This window comes from Mizuhopecten yessoensis, unplaced genomic scaffold, assembly GCF_002113885.1.
Source record: "Mizuhopecten yessoensis strain PY_sf001 unplaced genomic scaffold, ASM211388v2 scaffold715803, whole genome shotgun sequence".
Lineage (NCBI taxonomy): Eukaryota > Metazoa > Mollusca > Bivalvia > Pectinida > Pectinidae > Mizuhopecten > Mizuhopecten yessoensis.
The window spans coordinates 34069-47142 of record NW_018479799.1 but is presented as its reverse complement, the minus strand read 5'-3'; the positions used below and the strand labels follow the sequence as shown (position 1 = coordinate 47142).

The 13074-nt window shown below is 40.3% G+C and overlaps 2 protein-coding genes across 2 annotated transcripts; both read right to left on the bottom strand.

Annotated features, from left to right (window-relative positions):
• Window positions 1–10820: 10820 nt before the first annotated feature.
• Window positions 10821–11492, bottom strand: LOC110441269 (DNA-directed RNA polymerase II subunit RPB1-like). Its single transcript, XM_021484377.1, has one exon. The coding sequence runs from the start codon at window positions 11490–11492 to the stop codon at window positions 10821–10823; it is 672 nt and encodes a 223-aa protein (XP_021340052.1).
• Window positions 11493–12273: 781 nt separating this feature from the next.
• LOC110441268 (extensin-like) lies at window positions 12274–12969 on the bottom strand. The gene has a single exon (XM_021484376.1). It carries the CDS (start codon window positions 12967–12969, stop codon window positions 12274–12276), a length of 696 nt encoding a protein of 231 aa, XP_021340051.1.
• Window positions 12970–13074: the final 105 nt, after the last annotated feature.

The window sequence follows — 13074 nt, the reverse complement described above, 5'->3', positions numbered from 1 at the left end:
GCTGTACCTGTATTTGTATGTATGTGTTATAAATAGTGTAGCTGCTGTACCTGTATTTGTATGTATGTGTTATAAATAGTGTAGCTGCTGTACCTGTATTTGTATGTATGTGTTATAAATAGTGTAGCTGCTGTACCTGTATTTGTATGTATGTGTTATAAATAGTGTAGCTGCTGTACCTGTATTTGTATGTATGTGTTATAAATAGTGTAGCTGCTGTACCTGTATTTGTATGTATGTGTTATAAATAGTGTAGCTGCTGTACCTGTATTTGTATGTATGTGTTATAAATAGTGTAGCTGCTGTACCTGTATTTGTATGTATGTGTTATAAATAGTGTAGCTGCTGTACCTGTATTTGTATGTATGTGTTATAAATAGTGTAGCTGCTGTACCTGTATTTGTATGTATGTGTTATAAATAGTGTAGCTGCTGTACCTGTATTTGTATGTATGTGTTATAAATAGTGTAGCTGCTGTACCTGTATTTGTATGTATGTGTTATAAATAGTGTAGCTGCTGTACCTGTATTTGTATGTATGTGTTATAAATAGTGTAGCTGCTGTACCTGTATTTGTATGTATGTGTTATAAATAGTGTAGCTGCTGTACCTGTATTTGTATGTATGTGTTATAAATAGTGTAGCTGCTGTACCTGTATTTGTATGTATGTGTTATAAATAGTGTAGTTGCTGTACCTGTATTTGTATGTATGTGTTATAAATAGTGTAGCTGCTGTACCTGTATTTGTATGTATGTGTTATGATTAATTGACAACACGGTATATCTGTTCATTTGTCTCTGTTAGATCGGGTTGTATCCCTTTGTGTAGCGTGTTTTCTTTTGTATACCCCCTGATCGGTCGATGTGTGCAGTCAAGCGAAAGCTCCCGACCACTCACTGTTACTTTATTGCGTTACTGTGTAAATGGACAAAGGGAGAGCTGCCTGTTAAGGCTATCCCTCCGAAGGCGCGTTAGTTTTACCCTTTCTTTCACCAAGAAAACAATATCTATTCTCTTAACGGCGCTCTAATAAAAAGTACTCAGAACTTAAGTTCGTTGTTAATACCACTAAGTAAAGTTTCTTTATTAACAGAGTCAATAAGGAGGCCTTGGAAATGAAGTAAATTCTAGGTTTGTCATAGATTGAAGTTCTAATTATCGTAAAGGGATATATGTGTTTCCAAATAGGGAGGTAATTTGAATCCATATGAATTGTTATTGAAATATATAAACCATCATAACAAGGTAGTGCGCTGAGGTATTTGTGCTGTAATGACTCTCGTCCACCATTGCAAAGTTAATATGATTTTTGTAAGAGTTTGCGAATTTGAATAAGTCTTCTAGCAAAAGAAGCAATTATTTAACGTCGCAATTAAATAAGGTCTTGAATTTATCTATTAACGCAAAGATGTTTTACCCAAACTTTAAAATAACAATAGCAAATAAAATACCTGAGAAGGCAAAAGAGCTTTTACGTAAGGTTTGACGCAGTATACAAAATGTTCTATTTCAATCATTGGAAACTTGATATATCTGTTGTTCTGTCTGTGTATTACATTGAGGTAGCAGTGTACAGTAGCGTGCTGGGCCATGTGTGATATTTTTGTACAATGAATAACCCCAGTAACGTTACATGTATCAAAACTTTAAAAAAAAAAAAGCAGCACTAAAATTGGCATATACATGATGAAGTGGACTATGTGGGCTTCACATTTAAAATAAAAATCGAACTTGGTTTGAGACTACATTTTTGGCCATTTACAAATCTGTGTCTACACAACAAAAGCTAGCTTTTCATGTAGTCTAGTTTTGTACTCAGCACATGTGTAAATATTGTGAAAAATCCACCTGTATGACCTATGCTAAAACGTGAGTATTTCTGTTATCGAGTAGGTGGTATTTAGTTTAAGACAGGTTTAAAATAAGAAAAAAATCTGCTTGCGTGGGTCAAATTTTGGGTTAAAAATCATGTTTTTTGCATTTTTTGGCTTTTTTTTTGATGTGGTAACCATGGTTTTCACAAGTCCCAAATCTGAGGAAATCATTTTAAAAAAAAAATCATTCTTCAAAAAAAAAAGCATTCAAAATGTAGTTTATAAATATTTATATATATGTAGGTGTGTTGTGCAGGATGAGTCCGCTATCCATGTTTATCCGGGACATGCCCTTTATTTCTAGGATCAATCCATTTCTACTGTACTCTGCTACCTAAATTGGCAACATGGTATATCTGTTGTTTTGTCTCTGTTTACATTGAATTGGCAACATGGTATATCTGTTGTTCTGTCTGTGTTTACATTGAATTGGCAACATGGGATATCTGTTGTTATGTTTGTGTTTACTTTGAATTGGCAACATGGTATATCTGTTGTTCTGTTTGTGTTTACATTGAATTGGCAACATGGGATATCTGTTGTTCTGTTTGTGTTTACATTGAATTGGCAACATGGGATATCTGTTGTTATGTTTGTGTTTACATTGAATTGGCAACATGGGATATCTGTTAGCGTTTGTGTTTTACATTGAGTTAGCAACATGGGATATCTGTTGTTCTGTTTGTGTTTACATTGAATTGGCAACATGGGATATCTGTTGTTCTGTTTGTGTTTACATTGAATTGGCAACATGGGATATCTGTTGTTATGTTTGTGTTTACATTGAATTGGCAACATGGGATATCTGTTGTTATGTTTGTGTTTACATTGAATTGGCAACATGGTATGTCTGTTGTTCTGTCTGTGTTTACATTGAATTGGCAACATGGTATATCTGTTGTTCTGTCTGTGTTTACATTGAGTTAGCGACATGACATATCTGTTAGCGTTTGTGTTTTACATTGAGTTAGCAACATGACATATCTGTTAGCGTTTGTTTTTTACATTGAGTTAGCAATATGACATATCCGTTAGCGTTTGTGTACAAAAGTTGGTTGCAAGTTAATTAAACACAGAATATGCTCAACAAAGAATACTTATATTAACGTTTACGGTTTCTTTAACAAATTGTTAATATATCCATCTAAAGAAATGAACTGCAGATTATTTCTACACGTACTTGAACTATCTCCATAAATAAATAAATATATATATCAAGATAAAGAGTCGGTCAAATCTTTCCCCGATGTTACGGTATTCAGGACCTACATTCTGCATTTTTTCCCGGGTTCTACACCATAAACACTTCACCACGATCTTTCAAACTGCTGACCTTGTCCGACACATTCGTCGTACCGGCCTTGACACTAAGCGGAAGAAATTGATTTGACTATTAGCCGCGTGCTGCGTCCACACCTTCTGTTATCAGTGTGCTGACATGGTGCCGTTCTAGCCTTCGGTCTATAATAGACATGTATTTTATCATCACCACATCGATTGGATTTAAATACACCGACGTTGTAATATAGGTATGCTGTATTTGGCTTTGTAACGTAACCTTTATTTATATAATCAAGTAATCGATAGTTGGTTTTAGTAATGGACACATCTTTGATGATTAAATAAAATAAAAACGTATAGCCTAAATAAACAATGGGTTAAATTCCTGACATTTACTGTATACATAGTCAGAGTTTAAACCGCCAAATTTAGCCAGATCCTGGTTGTGGCCATGATATATCAATACGTTCATGAAGGGTAGACTAGCAGGCAACTGAATGCCTAATTTGGTTAAATCTAAACACTATGGTAAAGGAAGTGGAGAGGATGAGCTGTAAAGACAGTCGACGACAATCAAACAACAGTAAAGAACTTCACATATAACCTGGTCGCAACACAAACAATAAAAAGGTTTTCGTGGATAACCTGACCGAATGACAACGAAGTACAAGTGTGTTCATGGATATCCAGATAAAACATCAACAAATAGCAAGTGGCTTCGGAGATTTCCTGTTCAAACAACTTACAATAACGGAGGACCTCGTTGTGACCTGACGGACGCACGCAGAGGATTTAATATCCGGAGATATATATGGTCGGGCAGGTAACCGGGATTGAATCGGGCCATCTTGGAGAAGACGAGCGCGCTATCCACTGCGCCAACCGACCCATCTTCTACTTTAGCTTTGAAAATAGCATCATTGATGCAAAAAAAGTATATTGTGAATATATTTTTACCAATCATCAACGATACAAACAAATCTACATACGTGAGACCGGGGCAAGTTCGGCCACCCCTGATATTTTTGTTTTTGAGCTAATATTTACAACTTTAAAGATCTTAGCAGTTTAGTTGGCTGTGCATTCAGACGAAAAATTACTAAACAGGAGAAAATTACTTTTGAGAGGGTAGAAAGAAAATCATGATCTCGCTTCTAGTTGCTTTTGTTTTACGGTCAAACCAATCTGGTTAAAAACTTCGTACTACGCCTAAACGGAGCCATGTAACAGATGATTTTAATCAGATTGACGGTCAAATGTGTAACACACTGACAGCTTCAAATGATAATACATAAAAGCAAAGCCAAGCACTCACTACCATATTGCGCTGTACGATAACAATTTATTGAAATATCAATTTGAGCCCGGACTGTTTCGGCCAATGATACTGTGTGGCAAGTTAAGCCCATGTAACGCATAAAAAGTTGTAAAATTGGCGGTATAATCTGACGTTGCATGCTTTATAACATCATAATTAAGCTGATTCCAATGGAGCCGAAATAACCTGAATGCCTGGCCGAACTTATCCCATTGTGGGGCTCGTTCGGCCATCCGATCATCCGACAGGGAAAATGAAATAATGTTCAAAAACGGACGTGCTGCCATACTTCCCAGAACGGACTCTAATAAAAATGGGCCGAATTTGCCCCGATCCCCCCTATTGTTATGTCGGTCTTGATCTCATTAGAGTTTATGTTCTATTGTTATCCCTCGACTAGCCGACTTTAAATACATTTTATCTTGCCTCATTCTGAAAGCAGTATTATCTCATTCTGAATCAGTAAATATCAGACATCAACAAAAGCTTCGCTCTATTAAAGCTTTGCTTTTTCATATTAAACATTTTGACAATCACATAATAAGAAGAATCAGACCAAACAGATCGTACTGATACAGTTTGTGTTCCTGACTTTGATGTACCATTAACGTCTCAATATAACCTTCGTACTGATACAGTTTGTGTTCCTGACTTTGATGTACCATTAACGTCTCAATATAACCTTCGTACTGATACAGTTGGTGTTCCTGACTTTGATGTACAATTAAAGTCTCTATTTAACCTTTGTACTGATACAGTTTGTGTTCCTGACTTTGATGTACCATTTAAGTCTCTGTTTAATCTTCGTACTGATACAGTTTGTGTTCCTGACTTTGATGTACCATTAAAGTCTCTATTTAACCTTCGTACTGATACAGTTTGTGTTCCTGACTTTGATGTACCATTAAAGTCTCTATTTAACCTTCGTACTGATACAGTTTGTGTTCCTGACTTTGATGTACCATTAAAGTCTCTATTTAACCTTCGTACTGATACAGTTTGTGTTCCTGACTTTGATGTACCATTAAAGTCTCTATTTAACCTTCGTACTGATACAGTTTGTGTTCCTGACTTTGATGTACCATTAAAGTCTCTATTTAACCTTCGTACTGATACAGTTTGTGTTCCTGACTTTGATGTACCATTAAAGTCTCTATTTAACCTTCGTACTGATACAGTTTGTGTTCCTGACTTTGATGTACCATTAAAGTCTCTATTTAACCTTCGTACTGATACAGTTTGTGTTCCTGACTTTGATGTACCATTAAAGTCTCTATTTAACCTTCGTACTGATACAGTTTGTGTTCCTGACTTTGATGTACCATTAAAGTCTCTATTTAACCTTCGTACTGATACAGTTTGTGTTCCTGACTTTGATGTACCATTAAAGTCTCTATTTAACCTTCGTACTGATACAGTTTGTGTTCCTGACTTTGATGTACCATTAAAGTCTCTATTTAACCTTCGTACTGATACAGTTTGTGTTCCTGACTTTGATGTACCATTAAAGTCTCTATTTAACCTTCGTACTGATACAGTTTGTGTTCCTGACTTTGATGTACCATTAAAGTCTCTATTTAACCTTCGTACTGATACAGTTTGTGTTCCTGACTTTGATGTACCATTAAAGTCTCTATTTAACCTTCGTACTGATACAGTTTGTGTTCCTGACTTTGATGTACCATTAAAGTCTCTATTTAACCTTCGTACTGATACAGTTTGTGTTCCTGACTTTGATGTACCATTAAAGTCTCTATTTAACCTTCGTACTGATACAGTTTGTGTTCCTGACTTTGATGTACCATTAAAGTCTCTATTTAACCTTCGTACTGATACAGTTTGTGTTCCTGACTTTGATGTACCATTAAAGTCTCTATTTAACCTTCGTACTGATACAGTTTGTGTTCCTGACTTTGATGTACCATTAAAGTCTCTATTTAACCTTCGTACTGATACAGTTTGTGTTCCTGACTTTGATGTACCATTAAAGTCTCTATTTAACCTTCGTACTGATACAGTTTGTGTTCCTGACTTTGATGTACCATTAAAGTCTCTATTTAACCTTCGTACTGATACAGTTTGTGTTCCTGACTTTGATGTACCATTAAAGTCTCTATTTAACCTTCGTACTGATACAGTTTGTGTTCCTGACTTTGATGTACCATTAAAGTCTCTATTTAACCTTCGTACTGATACAGTTTGTGTTCCTGACTTTGATGTACCATTAAAGTCTCTATTTAACCTTCGTACTGATACAGTTTGTGTTCCTGACTTTGATGTACCATTAAAGTCTCTATTTAACCTTCGTACTGATACAGTTTGTGTTCCTGACTTTGATGTACCATTAAAGTCTCTATTTAACCTTCGTACTGATACAGTTTGTGTTCCTGACTTTGATGTACCATTAAAGTCTCTATTTAACCTTCGTACTGATACAGTTTGTGTTCCTGACTTTGATGTACCATTAAAGTCTCTATTTAACCTTCGTACTGATACAGTTTGTGTTCCTGACTTTGATGTACCATTAAAGTCTCTATTTAACCTTCGTACTGATACAGTTTGTGTTCCTGACTTTGATGTACCATTAAAGTCTCTATTTAACCTTCGTACTGATACAGTTTGTGTTCCTGACTTTGATGTACCATTAAAGTCTCTATTTAACCTTCGTACTGATACAGTTTGTGTTCCTGACTTTGATGTACCATTAAAGTCTCTATTTAACCTTCGTACTGATACAGTTTGTGTTCCTGACTTTGATGTACCATTAAAGTCTCTATTTAACCTTCGTACTGATACAGTTTGTGTTCCTGACTTTGATGTACCATTAAAGTCTCTATTTAACCTTCGTACTGATACAGTTTGTGTTCCTGACTTTGATGTACCATTAAAGTCTCTATTTAACCTTTGTACTGATACAGTTTGTGTTCCTGACTTTGATTTACCATTAAAGTTTCTATTTAACCGTTGTACTGATACAGTTGGTGTTCCTGACTTTGATGTACCATTAAAGTCTCTATTTAACCGTTGTACTTATACAGTTGGTGTTCCTGACTTTGATGTACCCTTAAAGTCTCTATTTAACCTTCGTACTTATACAGTTTGTGTTCCTTACTTTGATGTACCATTAAAGTCTCAATTTAACCTTTGTACTGATACAGTTGGTTTTCCTGACTTTGATGTGCCATTAAAGTCTCTATTTAACCTTTGTAATGATACAGTTTGTGTTCCTGATTTTGATGTACCATTAAAGTCGCTATCTACCCTTCGTACTGATACAGTTGGTGTTCCTGACTTTGATGTACCCTTAAAGTCTCTATTTAACCTTCGTACTGATACAGTTTGTGTTCCTTACTTTGATGTACCAATAACGTCTCTATTTAACCTTTGTACTGATACAGTTTGTGTTCCTGACTTTGATGTACCATTAAAGTCTCTGTTTAACCTTCGTACTGATACAGTTTGTGTTCCTGATTTTGATGTACCATTAAAGTCTCTATTTAGCCTTTGTACTGATACAGTTTGTGTTCCTTACTTTGATGTACCAATAACGTCTCTATTTAACCTTTGTACTGATAAAGGTTAAATAGAGACTTTGATGTACCATTAAAGTCTCAATTTAACCTTTGTACTGATACAGCTGGTGTACCTGACTTTGATTTACCATTAACGTCTCTATTTAACCTTTGTACTGATACAGTTTGTATTCCTGACTTTGATGTACCATTAAAGTCTCTATTTAACCTTTGTACTGATACAGTTTGTGTTCCCAACTTTGATGTACCATTAACGTCTCTATTTAACCTTTGTACTGATACAGTTGGTGTTCCTGACTTTGATGTACCATTAAAGTCTCTATTTAACCTTTGTCTCATTATGACGCGACCTCCAGTTGTATGAGTTTCGGAACGGACACTGTAGTTGTAATATTAGTCTATATCACCTGTAAGGAACCTATATATTAATATGACGGAGAGGGGAACCGTCTGTCTTACTAATGACAGAGTCCCAAACCTCATCATTTCACCACTAAACTAGATCAGCGAAAACACATTTGCAAGACACTGATTAATTGGACGGATATTATGTTTTATCCCAGGATCATTATTACCGCCTAGCGTAGAATTACACGTCATTGCGCATGTAATTTACGGCTCTCTGACGAAGGAGCCGTGAAGCCGTCTGGTCACGTGATGTGTCATATCTCGCTCATCAAACCGACCTAAATGTATTTAACTGACATATACAGATAACCCAAAGTCTACGGGGATCGCCCGGACCATTGACGCTCAAGTCGAGATTGTCATGTTACTCCATTGACTGTGTTACCAATGACAGCAGCGCGTCATACCGTCTAATCACACAACCGTGACATCATTGAAGACATTCGGATAATCGAACATCAAGTCGCACCACTGACCTTGACATAAACAGTATTGGGAATGTCACAACGTCCAGACTCACCAGTGACCTTGACATTGGCGGCATTGGGACTATCACTACATTCAGTCCATTTTGACCTTGGCATTGGCGGCATTGGAAATGTCACAGCGTCCAGTCAAGCTACTAACCTTTATATTGGCGGCAATGTGACTGTCACAACATCCAGTCACACCAGTGACTTTGATATTAAAAACAGTAGGTTGTCACGTTGTCCAGTCACACATGTGACCGTGACATTACTTACAGTAGTGGGGCTGTCACCATACATTCACATCAGTTTGACAACAGCGTGTCACACACCGTCCAGTCACACAAGTAGTCGAGGCGGTCACATGGTCAGATGACGACAAAGTGAGGTGTGAATCAAACCCTGATGAATGACGAGCAGGAGACGAAATCCGATTATAGCTATTACCGGTGATACAATGCTAAGGCCAAGACAACTGTCCATTACGTCGTTCAGGAAGAGCAGTCTCTAGCGACCTACAAAATGTGTTTCATTAGTATCGAAATCACCATTAAAACCAATCAGAGGACCTGATGAAATATATTGCAAAAATCGATTTGGTTTTATTGCTCCCCACGAGAATAAGAAACTTAAAGAATGGTGAGATCCCGGGATTTTTTGGTTTCAACTCAAATTTGCTAAAAATGTCACGACAATCACTTCAGCAAGTCTGTCTTTGCACACGAAACGAGAAACAATAGAAAGGGTTCCTCATCACGTTTGTCACATCAAGTAGTTACGATGCCGGACAGTTATATCCTAATCGTAATTTACGCCAATGTCCCCTACTCTCTTGAGAATTAAAGACGCGTATGTTGACTGGATTCATCTTGTTAGTCAGTTTAATGTGATACCTCTGAAACATCCTTTTCTATCATTTGTGTAGGTACAGTATTCAGTGACTGTAAAGGTCACTCACACCTACCATTCGTAAATAAAAAGACAAGTATTAGATGTATATTTAGGTACGGATCTCGTCACAGAACGAACATATCGTTTTCATCTGTTAACGTTTATAAACTTAACATGAATCCCTGAAACTATTTATGTAATGACCTTGCCATAGCAAAAAATCAGGTTGTTCTTTTACATCAGCTTAACTAACTACGTTATCAATCCTGTGTCCAATGTACGTACGGCCTCCTCGAAGCATTTTGATACATGGAGAGTTGTCTAGACCTCACTACTTACCAGGTTTTTCTTCTGTTACTTCGGGTCAACACGGCACTAACATAAGCTAGCTGATTGGTTGCATCAACGCCAGTTTAATTACGTGTACAGAATGGGGTAATGAAAGTATGAAAGCTGCGCCTCACTGACGCTGCCACAAAAACATATTGCATTCTAAATCATCTCGTTCGATCTGCTATCGCCGTGGCTGTGAATGTATACGACGGGACCTTAATTGAATCCTGTTCCAGTAACGTGTAAAACATTCCAGGAAAGATCAGGTATTGGTACATAAATTGTACGTAGTAAATACGTGTGACATCTGAATAAAGTACCAGCTACAAATTCTTTGTTAAAATTCTTCGCTGCGCGCGCACAAATATGTCATTATAAAAATAATAGTGTATAAAACCACAATTATTCTAATAATGCGTTCTCAGTTACCAGTGGTAAGACCCATGGGTGTAGTGTTGAGGCCATGGGGTGTAGTGGTAAGACTCTCGGGGTGTAGTTTTGAGGCCCTGGGGTGTAGTGGTAAGACTCATGGGGTGTAGTGTTGAGGCCCTGGGGTGTAGTGTTGAGGCCCTGGGGTGTAGTGTTGAGGTCTCTGTATATAGCGTTGAGGTCCCTGTGTATAGTGTTGAAGTCCCTGTGTATGGGGTGTAGTGGTAAGCCCTATGGGGTGTAGTTTTGATGCCCTGGAGTGTAGTGTTGAGGCCATGGGGTGTATTAGTAAGACTCTCGGGGTGTCGTTTTGAGGCCCTGGGGGGTAGTGGTAAGACACGTGGGTTGTAGTGTTGAGGTCTCTGTATATAGCGTTGAGGTCCCTGTGTATAGTGTTGAAGTCCCTGTGTATGGGGTGTAGTGGTAAGCCCCATGGGGTTTAGTTTTGAGGGCATGGGGTGTAGTAGTAATGAGGCCCTGGGCTTTAGTGTTGAGGCCCTGGGGTTTAGTGTTGAGGCCCTGGGGTTTAGTGTTGAGGCCCTGGGGGGTAGGGGTTGGACGCATGGGGTGTAGTGGGGAGGCCCTGGGGTGTAGTGTAGTGTTGAGGCCATGGGGTGTACTGGTAAGACCCATGGGGGGTTTAGTGGTAAGACCCATGGGCTGTAGTGTTGAGGCCCTGAGGTGTAGTGTTGAGGCCCTGAGGTGTAGTGTTGAGGCCATGGGGTTTAGTGGTAAGACCCATGGGGGGTAGTGTTGAGACCCTGGGGTGTAGTGGTAAGACCCATGGGGTGTAGTTTTGAGGCCATGGGGTGTAGTAGTAAGACTCTCGGGGTGTAGTTTTGAGGCCCTGGGGTGTAGTGGTAAGACCCATGGGGTGTAGTGTTGAGACCCTGGGGTGTAGTTGTAAGACCCGTGGGGTGTAGTTTTGAGGCCCTGGGGTGTAATGGTAAGACCCATGGGATGTAGTGTTGAGGCCCTAAGGTGTAGTGGTTAGGCCCTGGGTGTAGTGGTAAGACCCATGGGGTGTAGTGTTGAGGCCCTGGGGTGTAGTGGTAAGACCCTCGGGGTGTAGGTTTGAGGCCCTGGGGTGTAGTGGTAAGACCCATGGGGTGTAGTTTTGAGGCCCTGGCTGTAGTGGTAAGTCCCATGGGGTTTAGTTTTGAGGCCCTGGGGTGTAGTGGTAAGACCCTCGGGGTGTAGTGTTGAGGCCCTGGGGTGTAGTGGTAAGACCCTCGGGGTGTAGGTTTGAGGCCCTGGGGTGTAGTGGTAAGACCCATGGGCTGTAGTGTTGAGGCCCTGGGGTGTAGTGGTAAAACCCTCTGGGTGTAGTTTTGAGGCCCTGGGGTGTAGTGGTAAGACCCATGGGGTGTAGTTTTGAGGCCCTGGGGTGTAGTTGTAAGACCCTCTGGGTGTAGTTTTGAGGCCCTGGGGGGGAGTGGTAAGACCCATGGGGGGTAGTGTTGAGGCCCTGGGATGTAGTTTTGAGGCCCTGGGTGTAGTGGTAAGACCCATGGGGTTTAGTGTTGAGGCCCTGGGGTGTAGTGTTTAGGCCCTGGGGTGTAGTGTTGAGGCCCTGGGGTGTAGTGGTAAGACCCGTGGCGTGTAGTTTTGAGGCCCTGGGTGCAGTGGTAAGACCCATGGGGAGTAGTGTTGAGGTGTAGTGTTGAGGCCCTAGGGGGTAGTGTTTAGGCCTTGGGGGTAGTGGTAAGACCCTCGGGTGAGGCCCTGGGGTGTAGTGTTAAGGCCCTGGGGTGTAGTGGTAAGACCCTCGGGGTGTAGTTTTGAGGCTCTGGGGTGTAGTGGTAAGACCCATGGGGTGTAGTGTTGAGAACATGGGGTGTAGTGGTAAGACCCGTGGGGTGTAGTTTTGAGGCCCTGGGGTGTAGTGGTAAGACCCATTGGGTGTAGTGTTGAGGCCCTGGGGTGTAGTGTTGAGGCCCTTGGGTGTAGTGGTAAGACCCACGGGGTGTAGTGTTGAGGCCATGGGGTGTAGTGGTAAGACCCTCGGGGTGTAGTTTTGAGGCCCTGGGGTGTAGTGGTAAGACCCGTGGGGTGGAGTTTTGAGGCCCTGGGGTGTAGTGTTGAGTCCCTGGGGTGTAGTGTTGAGGCCCTGGGATGTAGGTTTGAGGCCCTGGGTGTAGTGGTAAGTCCCATGGGGTTTAGTTTTGAGGCCCTGGGTTGTAGTGGTAAGACCCTCGGGGTGTAGTTTTGAGGCTCTGGGGTGTGGTGGTAAGACCCATGGGGTGTAGTGCTGAGGCCCTGGGGTGTAGTGTTGAGGCCCTGGGGTGTAGTGGTAAGACACGTGGGTTGTAGTGTTGAGGTCTCTGGGGTGTAGTGGTAAGACCCATGGGGTGTAGTTTTGAGGCCCTGGGGTGTAGTGGTAAGACCCATGGGGTGTAATTTTGAGGCCCTGGGGTGTAGTGGTAAGACCCATGGGGTTTAGTTTTGAGGCCCTGGGGTGTAGTGGTAAGACCCTCGGGGTGTAGTTTTGAGGCTCTGGGGTGTAGTGGTAAGACCCATGGGGTGTAGTGTTGAGGCC